Source organism: Myotis myotis, unplaced genomic scaffold, assembly GCF_014108235.1.
Source record: "Myotis myotis isolate mMyoMyo1 unplaced genomic scaffold, mMyoMyo1.p scaffold_m19_p_3, whole genome shotgun sequence".
In the NCBI taxonomy this organism is placed as follows: Eukaryota; Metazoa; Chordata; class Mammalia; order Chiroptera; family Vespertilionidae; genus Myotis; species Myotis myotis.
In genome coordinates, this window is record NW_023416335.1 from 192311463 (window position 1) to 192327541 (window position 16079).

At 42.3% G+C, this 16079-nt stretch overlaps 1 protein-coding gene across 2 annotated transcripts; it reads right to left on the reverse strand.

Annotated features, from left to right (window-relative positions):
• Positions 1–6082: 6082 nt before the first annotated feature.
• On the reverse strand, positions 6083–14904 carry C1S (complement C1s). 2 transcript variants are annotated; one of them, XM_036299756.1, is made up of 12 exons: positions 14734–14904; positions 13385–13462; positions 12939–13146; positions 12567–12744; positions 11629–11754; positions 11017–11216; positions 10677–10830; positions 10197–10312; positions 9707–9785; positions 9061–9189; positions 8279–8353; positions 6083–7256 (listed from the first exon to the last, which is right to left on the reverse strand). In XM_036299756.1, the coding sequence occupies exons 2-12, from the start codon at positions 13405–13407 to the stop codon at positions 6457–6459; spliced, it is 2088 nt and encodes a 695-aa protein (XP_036155649.1). In that variant the 5' UTR covers positions 13408–13462; positions 14734–14904; the 3' UTR covers positions 6083–6456. The 2 variants fall into 2 exon arrangements, with proteins under 2 accessions (XP_036155649.1, XP_036155650.1); XM_036299757.1 differs by having other exon boundaries at positions 13385–13547.
• Between the last annotated feature and the right edge of the window lie 1175 nt (positions 14905–16079).

Below are 16079 nucleotides of genomic sequence, written 5' to 3' on the forward strand. Positions count from 1 at the left end.
GAAACTTTGCAGGCCAGAAGGGAGTGGCAAGAAATATTCAAAGTGATGAATAGCAAGAACCTACAACCAAGATTACTCTACCCAGCAAAGCTCTCATTTGGAATTGAGGGACAGATAAAAACTTCACAAATAAGAAAAGGCTAAAGGAGTTCATCACCACCAAACCAGTATTACATGAAATGTTGAAGGGTATAATTTAAGAAAAGGAAGGAGGAGGAAGGAGGAGGAGGAGGAGGAGGAGGAGGAGGAGGAGGAGGAGGAGGAGGAGGAGAAGAAGAAGAAGAAGAAGAAGAAGAAGAAGAAGAAGAAGAAGAAGAAGAAATAAAAAATATGAACAATAAAAAGGCAACAAATATATATCTATCAACAATTATATCTAAAAAATAAAAGTAAATAAACAAGAAATAAAATGAACAAAATAACCTGAATAAAATAGAATCAGAGGCATGAAAGCATGAAACAGATTGACAAATCTCAGAGGGAAGGGGTGAGGAGGGGCAGGAAAAAGTTAACCAAAGAACTTATATGCATATATGCATTATCTATGAACACAGACAATAGGGTGGTGAAGGCCTGGGATGGGGCAGGAACTGGGTGGAGAAGGGCAATGGGGGAAACAAGAGGGAACATCTGTAATACTCTCAACAATAAAGATTTTTTTTTAATAAAATAAAGTTAAAAAGTGAAGAAAACAACCCCAGCCAGGCTGGCATGGCTCAGTGATTGAGCTTCGACCTATGAACCAGGAGGTCATGGTTTGATTCTTGGTCAGGACACATGCCTGGGTTGTGGACTCAGTCCCCAGTCGGGGACAGACAGGAGGCAGCTGACCAATGATTCTCTCTCATCACTGAGGTTTCTATTTCTCTCTCCCTCTCCCTTCCTCTCTGAAATCAATAAAAATATTTTTTTAAAAAGAAAACAAAGAGAAAGCATAACACCTCCTGATTTCAAAGTATATTACAAAGCTATAGTAATCAAAACAGTATGGTATTGGCATAAAAACAGACTCACTGATCAATGAAACGTAATAGAGAGCCCAGAAATAAACCCACATATATAGAGTTAACTAATTTTTGAGAAAAGAGTCAAAAATATACAATGGGGAAAGGGTAATCTCTTCAGTACATGGTTTTGAAAAAACTGGATTGCCATATGCAAAAAGAATTAAACTAGGCCCTATTTTGGACCATACACAAAAATCAACAACAAAAAAGTTATTTAATCTTAATAATTTGAGTGTAAGACCTAAAACCATAAAACTCCTAAAAGAAAACATAGGGGCTAAGCTCCTTGACATTGGTCTTGGCAATAACTTTTTTTTTGCCTGGCCAGTGTTGCTCAGTGGTTGAGCACCAACCTATGAACCAGGAGGTCAGGGTTCAATTCCCGGTCAGGGCACATGCCTGGGTTGTGGGTTCAATTCCCAGTGTGGGGCATGCAGAGAATCAATAATTCTCTCTCATCATTAATGTTTCTATCTCTCTCTCCCTCTCTATTCCTCTCTGAAATCAATAAAATATATTTTAAAAATTAATAAATAACTTTTTTTACTTGACACCAAAAGCAAAAATAAGCATGTGGGACTACATTGCACTAAAAAGCTTCTGCTCTACACATTTGTAATACCTCAAACAATAAAGAAAAAATTTTTAAATAAAAAATATTAAAAGCTTCTACTCAGCAAAGAAAACCATCAACAAAATGAAAAGGCAGCCTACCAGATAAGAAAAAATATTTTCAAACCACATATCCAATAAGGGGCTAATATCCAAAATATACAAGGAACTCATACAACTCAATAGCAGAAAAGGAAACAGCCCAGTTTAAAAATGGGCATGCCCTAGCTGGTTTGCCTCAGTGGGTAGAGCATTGGCCTATGGACTGAAAGGTCCTGGGTTTGATTCCGATCAAGGGCACATGTCCGAGTTGCAGGCTTCATCCCCAGAAGGGAGTGTGCAGGAGGCAGCTGATCAATGATTTTCTTTCATCATTTATGTGTCCATCTTTCTCCTTCTCCCTTCCTCTCTCTGAAATCAATTAAAAAAAAATTTTAAATAAAATAAAATAAAAATGGGCAAAGAACCTTAAAAGACATTTTTCCAAAGAAGACATACAAATGGCCAATAGGTACATGAAAAGATGCTCAGCATCATTAATAATCCAGAAGATGCCAATTCAACTCCAATGAAATATTAGTTCACCTCTGTTAGGATGGCTATTATCAAAAGACAAGAGATAAATGCTGGTAAGGATTGTGAAAAAAGGGAACACTGGTACACTGCTGTAGGGAATGTGCACTGGTATAGCCACTATGGAGAACCGTATGGAGATTTTTCAATAAATTAAAAATAGAACCTGTCATATGATCCAGCAATCCCACTTTTGGGTATATATCCAAAAGAAATGAAAGCATTATCTCAAAGAGATACCTATACTCCCATGTTCATTGCAGCATTAGTCACAACAGCCAAGATATGGAAACAACCTAAGTGTCTGTCAACAGGTGAGTGGATCAGTAAAATATATTATATAAGTATATACATTTAATTTTATATATATACTAGAGGCCCAGTGCATGATATTTGTGTACGCATGGGGGGGTGTCCCTTAGGCTGGCCTGTGCACTCTTGCAGTCCAGGAGCCCTCAGGGGATGTCTGACTGCCAGCAGGGAGTGGGCCTAAGCCTTTGGACATCCTTAATGCTGCTCTGGAGGCAGAAGAGGTTCCCGCCACCACCACTGCGCTCACCAGCCATGAGTCCGGCTTCTGGCTGAGCAGCGCTCTCCCTGTGGGAGCACACTGACCACCAGTGGGCAGCTCCTTCATTGAGCGACTGCCCCCTTGTGGTCAGTGCATGTTACAGCAACCGGTTGTTCCACCATTGGGTTGATTTATATATTACCCTTTTGTTAGATAGGATAGAATATTACTTAACCTTTAAAAACTAAGAAAATTCTGTCATTTGTGACAACATGGGTAAATCTGGAGGGCATTGCGTTAAGTGAAATAAGCCAGTCAGAGAAAGGCAAATATTGCATGATATCACTTACATGTTGAATCCTTTTATTAAAAAAAATGTCAAACTCATAGAAATAGAGAATAGAAAAGTTGCTGCTGTGGGTAGGTAGATAGGGAAACAAGGAAAAGTTGGTAAAAGGGTTATAAATTTTTTCTATAAGCTGAATAAGATCTGAGGATATAATGTACAGCATGATGACTATATGTGGTAATACTATCTATACTAATAAAAGCCTAGGTGGCCCTCACGTGCGACGTCATCACAAGATGGCCGCAACAAGATGGCCACTACAAGATGGTGCCACAAAGATGGCCGCCACAAGGTGGCCATGTGCACAGCAGAGGTGGGGCCTGGCATCTGTTCCGCATAGTGAGGCCTGGGAGTCTGCGCAGCACGCGGAGGAGGCCGGTCCTGGTGGAGGAGGTGGGTTGCAACAGGGGAGGGTAGTTGTGGGTATTCAGGCCGGGAGGGGAGGGCAGTTGAGGGAGATCAGGCCGGCAGAGGAGGGCAGTTGGGGGTGATCGGGCTGACAGGGGAGCAGTTAGGTATCAATTAGGCTGGCAGGTTCACGGTTAGGGGGCAATCAGGCTGGCAGGCAGGCGATCCCTGCAGGATTGGGCCTAAACCGGCAGTCAGACATCCCCCAATGGGTCCCAGATTAGAGAGGGTGCAGGCCAGACTGAGGGACACCCTCCCCCACGAATTTCATACACCTGGCCACTAGTATTATATAATTGAAATTTGCTAAGAAAGTAGAACTTAAATGTTCTCACCACAAAAAAGAATTTTTAAGGGTTAATATGTCAGGTTACAGATGTGTAAACTAACTTGATGAAAGGAATTCCTTCACAATATGTATGCATATCGAATCATCACATTGTAAATTTTAAATATCTTAACAATTTTATTTCAATCACATCTCAATAAAGCTGAAAATATGGCTTTCTCATATTTTTATTTTAAACAAAAGAATAGATATACAGAAAGCATAAAGTCACATTACCACAGAATATATTTCTGATTTTAGGAAATCACAATAAAAGCAACTTTAAAGTCACAAAATTCTGGACTCGTCCAGTGTTAACTGGGTTCCTTCCTATCACGTCCTCTTGGCCTCTGGGCATCTTCTTTTCTCCCTGGCATGAGGGGCTGACCCACCAGTCAATTTTCTTCTGACCAAAGAAATGTGGCAAATCACCTGCTTTAGAAAATAAGTCCTTTCCTGAATTTCAGGTGAAACAGACACATATTATTCCCAAGTGACTTGCCAAGCAGTATCATTGATACCCTTCAAGCCACAATGAATGATTTTCGAGGCCTTGGTGATGAGCCCTTCCCAGCTCTGAAGTCTCTGATGATGATTCATTTAGAAACCCACCCTGCCATTCACCCAGGGAATTGCAAAAACCACACCCATTCCACTGTACAGCGCAGCTGTGAAGAGGAAATTCTTTCACCAGAACCCAACTAGACTGAAGGTTCTCTCTGGTGGAGGTAGACTTCTTTTTTCTGATACTTGTCAGATTCTGGTAGCCAAGTATAAAAAAGAAGGAAAATTTCTACATCATGAGCATGTTTCTTAACCTTAATATTTTTCCAATTCTTTTTTCTCTAGAGAAATCCCCCTCTTCCCACCCCAAACACTGTAGTCCAGGGTACAATGTCAATTCCATTGCACATGTAATGACAGACATGTGGGGGTTCAACTTCTACAGTTAAGAAATAATGTAAATGGCTTGACACCCTCTTTCCCGAGGTTCCCTATTATAATTCCCCTTTGATTCTTCAGACCCTTCGATCGAGTTCTGATTACTTCATCATGTGTTAACCTCCAATCTAAGGTCAGTTGTGGAATTTAGCCCTTTTGGTCTATGGGAGATCAAAGCCCCCCCCCCCTTTTTTTATGGGCTCTAAACACACCCCTTTTGGCTTCTGGCAAAAACAAAAAACAAAAAAACTGTTCTCCTGAAAGCTATGCGTCACATTAAACAGACCAGAGTCCTCCAAAATTCTTACTCTTAGTCTACAGCTTTCATAAGACACCCTGTTAGAGCAACTGCCACCTAAGATAGCGCTCCGACCTCTGTTTAAAAACTACTAGTCTCTGTTGTGTGGTTATTTTTCATCAGTAATCATTTAGGGAGCAGGAGGAGTTTTATGGGATTTTTTTTCCATTCCCTTGGAAAAGAAACAGAAGAGAGAGTCTTTAGGTTTATCCTCATGAGGGCTTTGCTATAACTTCTTGGTACAGAGTTCCATCCAGTGATGACATTGTTGCTTGACTGACCAATTAACCAAAACCACCAGGAAAGCAAATAAGAGCATGCTGAATTTTTTTTCTTTTTTATTCAGTCATAATATTGTATTATACAAATGAGTACTAAAGGAAAATTAATCCGGAGACATATTGAAACAATTTATACCTCAAATTTTTATACTTAAACAGCCAATTCTAACTGTTGCTATGTGGACTTCTCAATGAGGTTCAAGTATGCTTAATGAGTTCAAATATGATATCTTGTGTTGACCATGTTCATGCTAGTCCATAATATTCAGTATATTTTAATTAAATGAGAGAAGAAAAACTGAATTCCCCATTTTCATGGCAATTCAATATTAGCTGCTAGAAATATATGTAGATATGTATATTTATATATATAAAAAGCAAGCGACCGGAATACTATAAAGACCAAAATGACCAGTTGCTATCATGCCCACTGTGGCCAGCAAACCGTCAGATCAGGGAGTGGGGCCGGCCGGCCAACCTCCCACGGCTCCTCCTCACAGCCAGCCCAGCCCTGATAGCCCTGATAGCCCTGATAGCCCTGATTGGGGTGGCAGGCCAGCCAACCTCCAGCTGTCTCCTCCTCCAAACAGGCACCACCATTGCACAAATTCGTGCACTGGGCCATATATATATATATATATATATATATATATATATATATATATATATTGACTGCTAGATGTCTGGATTTCCATGACACAACAGCCTTCTCATCACACTCTCCTTCTATGGTGCTGAGGTCTTGATGTGGAATAAGACAAGTCAGCCAGAACTGGGTTATAAACCTGCTTTATTACAAGTAGATAGTAGACATTGAGAATGATAGAGTAAGTAGAACTTTGGACAGATGAAAGGGAAACAAATAAATCAAGGGTATGCCCAACAATAAATTTCAGAGCCAGAACTGTAACACCGGGTAATTATCAAGAAAGGGGACTCCCTATGGAATAGTGCAAGATAGCAGTGCCCTTCTCATGTTGTTATCCACAGATTTAGATCACACTGAACGATCAATACTATGTCATGATCAAACACTACCTCCAGCCATGTATACCTACACCCAAGTTCTATTTAAATCATAGGTGTGAAGGACAGAAAGCAACAGATTGGTCCTAGCCCTTGGAAAGGCTGGTGGAATATGTGTGGATTAGTCTGTACTGGGGGTACTATTTTCCTGCATAGTCTTCTTTATCCAGTCAATGTAGTTCTTCACTTTTGTGTAGATCCCATAGGTCCCACATTGTGGGCCCCAGGACACCAAGCCAGCTACATAGAATTTGGGATTACTTTTATCGGGGTCCTGTAGAACAAGGGCCCCACCACTGTCCCCTTCACAGCTATCAACACCTTTCTGATCTCCAGCACAGATCATGTTATCAGTAAAAACATAGGTTTTTACATCCACTCCCGATTTTTTTGCCTTCACCTCCTTGCACTTTTGTAAAGGAGCAATGGGTAGCCTTGCCCCTCTGAGCTTTAAAACAATATTTTTATTTTCTGTTCTGCCCCAGCCTGAAATCAGTCCCATGGCTCCCTCTGAGGGGTTGTACTCTGAGGAGTTGCCTGGCAGGCAGATAAGGGACACAGTGGGTCCCATTTTCACTGGGTCTTTAAGCCGTATCAGGGCAATGTCATTGTCAAAATTCTTCCGTGTTTCTGGGTCATCTAGGAAGGTCCAACCCGGATGAATAATCACACGTTCAGGAATGAGTATTTGGGAATTTGTCAGTCTTTCACGATTCACTAAGGTAGACCCAACATACATTTCTGGGTTCCGGTTTTTCTCCACAACATGCGCAGCTGTCAGCACCCAATACTCATCAATGAGAGCCCCACCAGCCCGTGGGTTTGCAAAGAAGACTTGCCAGGGGAAATTTTCAATATCTGCAAAAGACCCTCCAAATATCCTCTGTGTTCCTTCAAAGGGCTTACTGGGAATTCCACAGACTAGGAAGGAACAAGAACAAGGTTAGGAGGGAGCAGGAAATAGATTGCTAGCCTCCTACAAGTCCTCCAACCATTTAAAAACCTGCCAGGTTTCAGAGTTCTCTAGCACAATATAGCCAACCCTGTGTTTGGTCAACCATCTTCGTACTTGACTCATTCTGAACATACCTAAGGACTAAACATCCTATGTTGCCAATTCTACAAACAGGCTATGGGAAAGACTGGGTAAGCTGAGGCAGTGTGTGAACTACTACTGCTTCACGCTGTAGACAACTTGACTCATGGCCCCGTAGACCTCATCCCTGGGAGCCAGGCTGGGAAACTCTTTCCTCATACAGACAGTAGGAGAGGCAAACATTCTACCTTCGTCTTATGCTCAAATCAAAAGCTATCACCTTCTTTACTGAAGTCCTAATTATAGCTGAGTCCCTCCTAGAGACCCATGGAAATAGGGCAAAGGGAGGCTTCTCTTCTTTCATTTCATTCCCCATTGATTGGTTCTAGGTTTGATCACTTGCCATTGCCCAGTATTACTAAAAATTAATTTATTTCAGGTAAAGTCGTCTTACCTAAATCCCTCACTAGTCAGTGTGATGGACTCTGAGTTGAGCATAACAGGCTTAGGCCTCAGACCTGGGTTCGAAGCCTACCCCTACCCCTTACTAACTTTGTGAGCTTGCACTTAATTCACTCATCTGTAAAATGGGACTAATAATACCTACCTCATAGGGCTGTTGCAAGGACTTGAATGAGGTAATAAATTCAATTAACTAGCTCAGGCCATAGTAACACTGTTGTTACTACCAGAATCATTATTATCTTGGCTTTGCCTGAGAGCCTTCTCCTACTCCACTCTGATCTGTCTGCAACCCCTCATTTTTTTTTATTGTCTTTACCTCACTGAGCTACACTCTGGTAGGCCCAGATTGTTAACACAGAAGGATTACAGCTACTTTCAGAGGTTGACCCCACTCACCTGTACCAGTGGCTATGGTTTCTACCCAAGCCTGATCCCTGATTACCTGGAACACATTGTGGCAGCTCTGTGCCCAGGACATCATTCACCCAGCTCCCGTTTCCGGCACAGTGATACTCGCCTGGAATAGCACAAGAGACACAGGACACTCTCACCACCGTATCTTCTATCTTCGATTCCCCCCTTTCATTCAGAGCCTCAACTTCTCTGGGATTTGAGGAGGAGATTGGGTCACATAAATTAGAAAAAAATCTTGATAACATCTTCCAAACAATTTCTCTGACCTCTATCCTGCCTACAGAAGGAAAAGAATAGTCTCCAAAGTGGAAGGAAGAGGGTTATGGCAGTGATTGGGAAGGTGCTTCAAGAGGGAACAAAATTTTAATCAATTAATTTAATTTAAAGCAATGAAGTGGAACATACAATGTCTCACCCAGTCCTTCCTCTATCACTACCATGGCCTCTCCATCAAGAAAGCCAGTCATCATACCATGGTGACTTGAAGCTGGAGGCATTACTCCTGTGGTTCTACATTAAATAACTGGTCAAACACTGGATACTCACATAAAGATGGGTATTGTAGGGGAACTCCTGCCTAGTTGACAAGCTGAGCCAAGTGATCTCTATGATTCACTATGAATAATCCTATGGAACCTACCCTGCCCCATATGACAACTATATCTTTAGATAAGCCAAGAGTATGGACAGAATCCATCTCATCTCCTTCATTTCTTTCCAAACTCTCTCCAGCACAGCAAGATTGTGCTATTCACCGTCCAACACTCTCACCCTTTCTCTCTCTTTTCTCTAGTCAAAAAAAAAACCTACCACTTTCTTCATTCTGCATGTAGTAATATGGCTCCTCACAAGTGTAGCGAGCAACAGAACCAAATAAAGTATCTTCTGGTTCTTCGACTTTACCATTCGGAATGTGATCAGGAGAGCCACAGTCCACAGCTACAAGAGGAAGGCAGGAGAGTCATGGTCAGGATAGACACGCTTCCCAGGAAGTCATTGGTCATTAGACCAGTTCCATCCTCCCAGCCATGTCCTTCATTCTGCCCCACTCCTACATCCATAAGTACACCTGGAATGATTCTCCCACCAGCTTCTCTGTAGCCATGCTGTCCAACTGGTGTTACTCACTCCTTCCAATTCATTCTAGACCCTTGAAAGCTACAAGGAAGAACCTGGTTCTCAGTGGTTGGTAGAAGCCCCCGCAGAAGCCAGGAATGGACCCATCAGGTACTATTAACTCTACCAAGCCTCTTTTTTTTTTTTTTTTTTTTTAAAGAAACCTGCCAGTTTGTCCTGGGACCACATCAGAGTTGGGACTTTATGATGGCTTCCCTTCAAAAACCCAACCCACTCTCACAAGCCTGAAAGAAAACCATACATGTGAATTTTGATGTGCTGATCTTTCAATGCCTTTTGGGAGGGGAAAAAAAAAGTCCCATTTTAAAGAGATACATACGTTCACACTTCAGTTTGGAATTACTCCACTTTCCATTGCTTTGACAAGTAGAATAGAAATGTGGCAAGCTACCACTTCCCTAGAGAAAGATAGACATCACCATTAATTTATAAGGAGGGATTTGGGGAATTAAAATGAAAAAAAAAATTGAATCAACCTCTGGCCTCGAATCAAAGAGGAATCCTCACCACAAAAACCTCGGGGACATCTTAGCAGAATAGCGCAGAGCACCCAGGAGTCGGGGCTAAAAGACAAGTTTGCCCCAGCATATCAGCTCCCCTGCCCCAGGAGGACTGTGGGCACAGAAGGAATGCCAGGCTGGCCAAGGAGCTCTATGACTCACAAGGAAGAACTAAAGATCCTGAGCTGTCCTGTTTATGGAAAAGGTGTTATACCTTGCTCAAACAAGAATATTCAGTAAACAATAAGGCAATTCCAGTATGCTCACCCTCACCTAGGGACTAGGGAAAAGCCCCTAACAGTACTTTACCTGTACAACTTCGAACCCCTCCAGACAGGTTATCTTCACCACATCTTTGAACACATATTTTTCCTTCTGAGGCTCCCAAACAGAATTGGCAGTGACTTCTTTAGCACAAGGGATTGCTTGGAAAGGACAGGAAAAATAATTCACCAAATAGGTGGATAATCTCTGTTCAATTTACATCATCCTCACACTTTGTAAAATTATCCAGTCATCCTCAATCCTGATTTCTAATATTCCAATATGGAGATATCTAAAATAATAAGGCATTACTAACTAGCCGCTCCCAAGTTGCCTGCATTCACGGGTCCAGTTGAAATATTCCTAGACGTTGAGGCATTTCTAGCAACCACTGACAGGTCTAGATCTGGCCGAGTAATGGGGAGTAATCAGGATACTCCCCTCTACAACAATCTACCTGTTTTGATTTTACATTGTCCAGGGACTTTTTACAACCAACCAAAGCACAACTTTTAGATTACTCACGATCTCCATGATAACGAAGTTTCCAGCCCTTTTGCTGCCCTGTTTGGTCAGTTTGAAAGATGATATCAAGAACATTACTATGGGTTTCAATATTTAGTGGCCCAGGGAATCCATTTCCACAGTAAGGACCAAACTTCTGGTCTTTTGCTACAAACTGAAAGGACACAACATCAGAAGAGAGAGAGAACTAAAAGAAAGAGGTAAAATAATGGAGATAAATAAAAATAGTATAAAATAAAACAAAGGGTGGGGGGAGAAAGGAAAGGAGGAAAAATAATTTATCTTCAAGAAGAAATCTCTCTGTGTGAGTTGAGAGGAAAATTAATTATCTATCACGCACAACTAAACTGTCAACGCAGTTGCCCTCTGAATCAGCTGGTTCCACATCAAAATCTTCTCTCCGCAGAGTCACCACCACTCGGAAACCCTGCTCCAACAGGATCTTATATTCACACCTTGAATTCTCTGGATATGGATTAGGATAATTGGGACTGGTGATCTGCCCAATCAGTTCAGTGAACACATCCCCACTGCAATTGACTAAAAGAGAAAAAGAAAAAGGGGAAATCAAATATAGGCTAAGCAAAGAAGTTCCTGCCCTTTCTATGATTCCTCTTATAAACTGACAGTCCCTGACTGGAGCCCATATGCAGCAATTATACACCCAATAAATATTAGTAAAGATGCCCAGTGCCTATTGGGTTTCCATCACATTGCTTGTGATAGAGCCTTTCATAGTTATGAACAGTCACAGATAGACTCTTCAAAGACATCTATCTCTCTTCTCCAATTAATTAACTTGACTCTGTAATCTTGTCGTCTTCCACCCCTCACTCTAAGCTAACTAAGAATAGATGCCAAATCAAGGCTGAAGGATAGCTAAAGCCCTTAACTAAAGCCTCAAGCCAACCCAAATCTCAGGGTCTATGCACCCGTTCAATGCCAAACTGACCTCCACAATTTTTCATATCATCATGGAGGAAGTATTCTGGGGGGCAGGAACAGAAGTAACCACCAATGAAGTTGTTGCAGAAGTGGCTACAAGGGGCATCTGCAAAGTCTGTGCATTCATTAATATCTACAAAAGTAGAGAAAGTTTGAGGTCAAGGGCAATACACCTAGAAAGAAGAGTGAGGTTAAACCCAAAACTGAAAGGGCAAGAAAAGTTAAAAAAGAACTGTTGTTTAAAGACCTTCAGTAAATCACATTTCATCAAGGGATTATTCTATATTGCTCTCCTGAAAGGTGACTCCAAAGTTGTGCCTAAAGATTGTACAGCTATAAGGGAGCTCTCACTGCCAGAGACCCTTGATCCTTCTCACAAACAAGCATTTCAGCTCCAAAGAAAATACTCTACAAGCTAAACATGATGATATGTCTTCTGCAGGGATAAACAATTAGTACATTTGTTACTTTGTATGATGATGGCACTTCTAACTTTATTTTAGGTGTAGCAGCACACAGAATTTGAAGGTTTGTTTGCCATATATTGAATGGATTTGAATATCACACATTCCTTGTGTGAGTCTTGGCAAGTTATTTAACTTTTCTTGTCCTCACTTTCCTTATCTTTAAATGGAGATAATAATACCTACCTGGAAAGTTGAGGTGAAGATTAAATTAATACAGGTAACATTCCTTATACAGTGCCCACTTCATAATGGCTCTCAATAAATTGATGTGTATTATTTATTGTTAACATTATCATCATCACTACTAACTTATGATCATGTGTTTGAATTTCAGAAAGGCTACTCATAAAGGGATCCAAGGCAAGTCAACACTTTGTAAGAGTTATAAACACTCTTTATTCACTGCATTGCTCAATGTCTATCCTGCTTCTAATCCTTTAACTGGATCAATGAGTCAATAGAGAAGGGTGAGCCTTACCTACTGCAGCATAGTATGCAGCAAACCCAGTGAAACGCTCTTCATTGGAGAAGTCTGACCTAAAGATCACCTGGAGTTGATTAGATGGGACTTGGAACTCTTCCACGATTGGGGAGTTGGGATTCTTGCTGGTCTTCTGTCCGCAGATTTTCCCTTCTTCAATGCCTCCTGATATTATCTAAGAGAAGAGTCAAAAAGAAGCTAGAAAAGGGTAATATTTTGATACAGAGGTGAGAGCAAAAGGGGCAGGGAGAGTAGAACACATACCACCTTACGACTATTTAGCTCTAGTTCACCATATCCCTGTGGCACTCCCTCCTCCATCTCATTTGATCCCCCAGTCCTATCCTGTAGGTGCTTATTATAATATACCTGCACCGAGTCATAGTCGCAGTTCTCTGACAGCTCTATGTCCAGATGGGTGAAGTAGAGATGGATCCCGTACCCTTCAGGAACTTCTATATCCCAAGTTTTCTCTACCTCATTGGGGTATGCCTGAGGATAGTTAGGGGACAGTATCTCCCCATACATAGTAGGCTCAGCATAAACCCATGGCAAAACAGAAAACAGAACAATGCACCTGAAAAAAAAAAAAAGGCATATGAAGCAGGGGGTGACACCGGTACAGAAGACTAGTGCAGAGCTCCAGCATTTGTCACAGAGACAAGAACCACAATATGGGGAGGAGAATCTTAGGTTGGAATAAAGTAAAAAGGCATAGATCTAACCAAAACCCAGGCTTCAGAACTGAGCTGTTTTCTTAAGAAGATGAAGAGAATGGAGTCTATGCAGATCCCCGAAGACTCATGGTCACTTACCACATTGTTGGCAATTTGTCCATCCTGGTGAGCAGCACGTGTCTTGGACCTGGCTCTCAGCACCTCTGGACTTTGGAGCTAAAGGGGATGGGGGCAGGTCTAGCTGTATTTGTCTAACAAACACAGGCAACTGCTTTGGAGAGTCACCTGTGGTCAGTGTCACCTTCATAAGAATAACACAGAGTTAAACAGTTATATCATCACCATGTGACCCCTATCTCCTCACACCCTCCCTGGTTCTACTTCAATTAACTTTCTAAACTAAAACTAAATCATATCCTTCTCCCATTGCTCTCTGGACCTTATCCCAGTTTTTCTCCAAAAGAATGAGTATGGTCCTAGATGGTTTGGCTCAGTGGATAGAGCATCGGCTTTCGGACCGCAGGGTCCCAGGTTCGATTCCAGCCAAGGGCACATGCCCAGGTTGTGGACTCAGTCCCCAATGTTGGGCATGCAGGAGGTAGCTGATCAATGATTCTCTCTCATCATTGATGTGTTTCTCTCTCTCTCTCTCTCTCTCTCTCTCTCTCGCTCTCGCTCTCGCTCTCGCTCTCTCTCTTCCTTTCTGAAATCAATAAAAATATATATTTTTAAAAACACACAAAAGAATGAGTACTTGATCCCAGTTTTCTCCCTCCTCTGTTCTCCTCCTCACCCTCAGCCCAGCCCACCCCCCATCCCAGCCCCAACTTCATCAATCTCTCTCCTGCCCTCACAGAACAAGATCACTATTTCCACTCAGGTTTTCAGGAGTCTTTCCTCATTGTGCCCATTCATCTAAAGCATGTTCTCTCTTGATAGTGATCCCCCTATCACTTCAAACCAGCTGTCTTTGCTATATTTATTATTGCATGCATTTCTATTGATACTCCCAATGAACATTGATGGAGCAAGAGCTTCTTTCACTAGAGTAGGCAGTGACCTTGGGAGAACTGGCCTGAGACAGGGTTGGGTGGGGAAGGAGAAAAGGGGTAACTGGATGACAATAAACATAAAAGGAAAAGAAAGGTATTTCCTCAATTTTCTACATTAATTTTCCAGGAGGCAAGGTTTCCCCCTTCACTAAAAAAGACAAGATATCATCTTTCCACCGTTTCTAGAAAAGTGTTGCCAAAGGGGTGGGGGCAGGCCAGATGTAAATCCTGAAAACAGTACTAGGCACATGAGGTGGGGTGACGTGAGGGTGGATGAGGTACCTAAGAGAAATAGGTTACAGTATCTATATTTTTGCCTTCTTTTTATTCTGCTCTTCCCAACCCTCCATCTTTGCCCAAAACCTTTGTATGTAAAGTTTTCTGCTTTCTTTTTGCCTCCATCAAAGCTCTGCTCTTCGTTTTTAAGGTTTTTACCTTTAGAAGCTGAGGGAAGCAAGTGGGTCAGTCCCCTCTCTTGCCAGTGGGCATGCTGGGCCACCCTGCCGGCTCCCAAGGAGAGAAGTACGGGGCCTGGACGCTCCCTCCGCTGGAACCTCTGCCGGCCTCCCTGTCCTGGTTCTGGTGATATGATTCTCTACCCCAGAGTGCATGTCTGAAATTCCCTGACCTAAACAAGAGGGGGCTGGGAGACCATGACATAGGGAAAGGGTAACTCAGCCTTGATCTTAGAGCTCCCTCTGCTTTTGAAACAAGAACTGCATACTTCTCTCAGGCCTACGATTCCTCTATCCAGGGCTGCAGAGGGAGAAAGGAGGAATGGGGGATTTCACCGATTGCCTAATGCTCTTTTTCAGCCAAAGGGTGTGTTACAGAGTTTTCTGGGAAGTCAGGTGATTTGTGGGAGAAGGAGGGGATTAATCCGGGGGGGGGGGGGGGGGCAAACCCAGAAAGCCCAACCCTCCAGTTGTGTATGAATCATGAATTAAGGGGAAACAGTTATCCGTAATGCAGGTCTTCTCTGCCTTTAAAGCATATTTAATGGTTGGATAATGACATACCTAGACCCAAGCGGGTGTGGGATGGTGCTTTTTCCTCTACCTAAAATCCCCTCCACATCTCCAAACATCTAAATTCTATTCACCAATCAAGCCCCAGTTCAGACGCAATCCAGAGTCCCTTATCCAGTACCCTTGAGAACAGACATGTTTCGAAATTCAGAATTTTACGATTTTTAGAAAAAGAGTGCAGTACATGGACCCAATATTAGGTAACACCTCTTCCTCTCCCTCCCCTTGAGGGCCTGGGAAAACACACCATTATCAAACATTAATATTTTGCAGATAAACAGATTGATCCTCACCGTAAGTGGAATAACTAAAATTACAGTTTAGTTATAATCATATATTATATTTAGCAATTACTTATCATTGTAAACTAGGTACTTCACATCAGTTCAGTCAGGTTTTGCTGCCAAATGAGTGCTGGACAGGTGATCATTTGTCGTTCCTGTGGCTGCCTAGCATTTGACTGTCTTTACCACATTTGGGGACTTCCTCATCATGAGTCTGGGGAGCAAAGCCCACCACCCAGGAGAAGACGTAAGTGAGGAAGTGTGTCCCTCACCACTCTAGCAGCCCTAGCGCAGCCGTGCACTCACGCTTCAGTCATCAGAGACATCTGCCGAGGCTTTGAATCCAGAAGAAGTAACGCCAAGAAGCAGGAACTCTGGAACCTCTGGGGACTGTGGCGGCTGCAGCAAGACGGAGGAGGAGGTTGTGCTTGCTAGCAGCATCCAGAATCCAGCCCCAGCGAATAAGCAT

Coding starts and splice junctions, on each gene's coding strand:
- C1S (XM_036299756.1), bottom strand. CDS start 13,407: ATGGACAAATTGCCAACAATGTG. Junction 13,147..13,384: donor GACAAATTGCCAACAATGTG/GTAAGTGACCAT, acceptor TTTTTTTTTCAG/GTGCATTGTTCTGTTTTCTG. Junction 10,313..10,676: donor ACTTCGTTATCATGGAGATC/GTGAGTAATCTA, acceptor GTCCTTTCCAAG/CAATCCCTTGTGCTAAAGAA.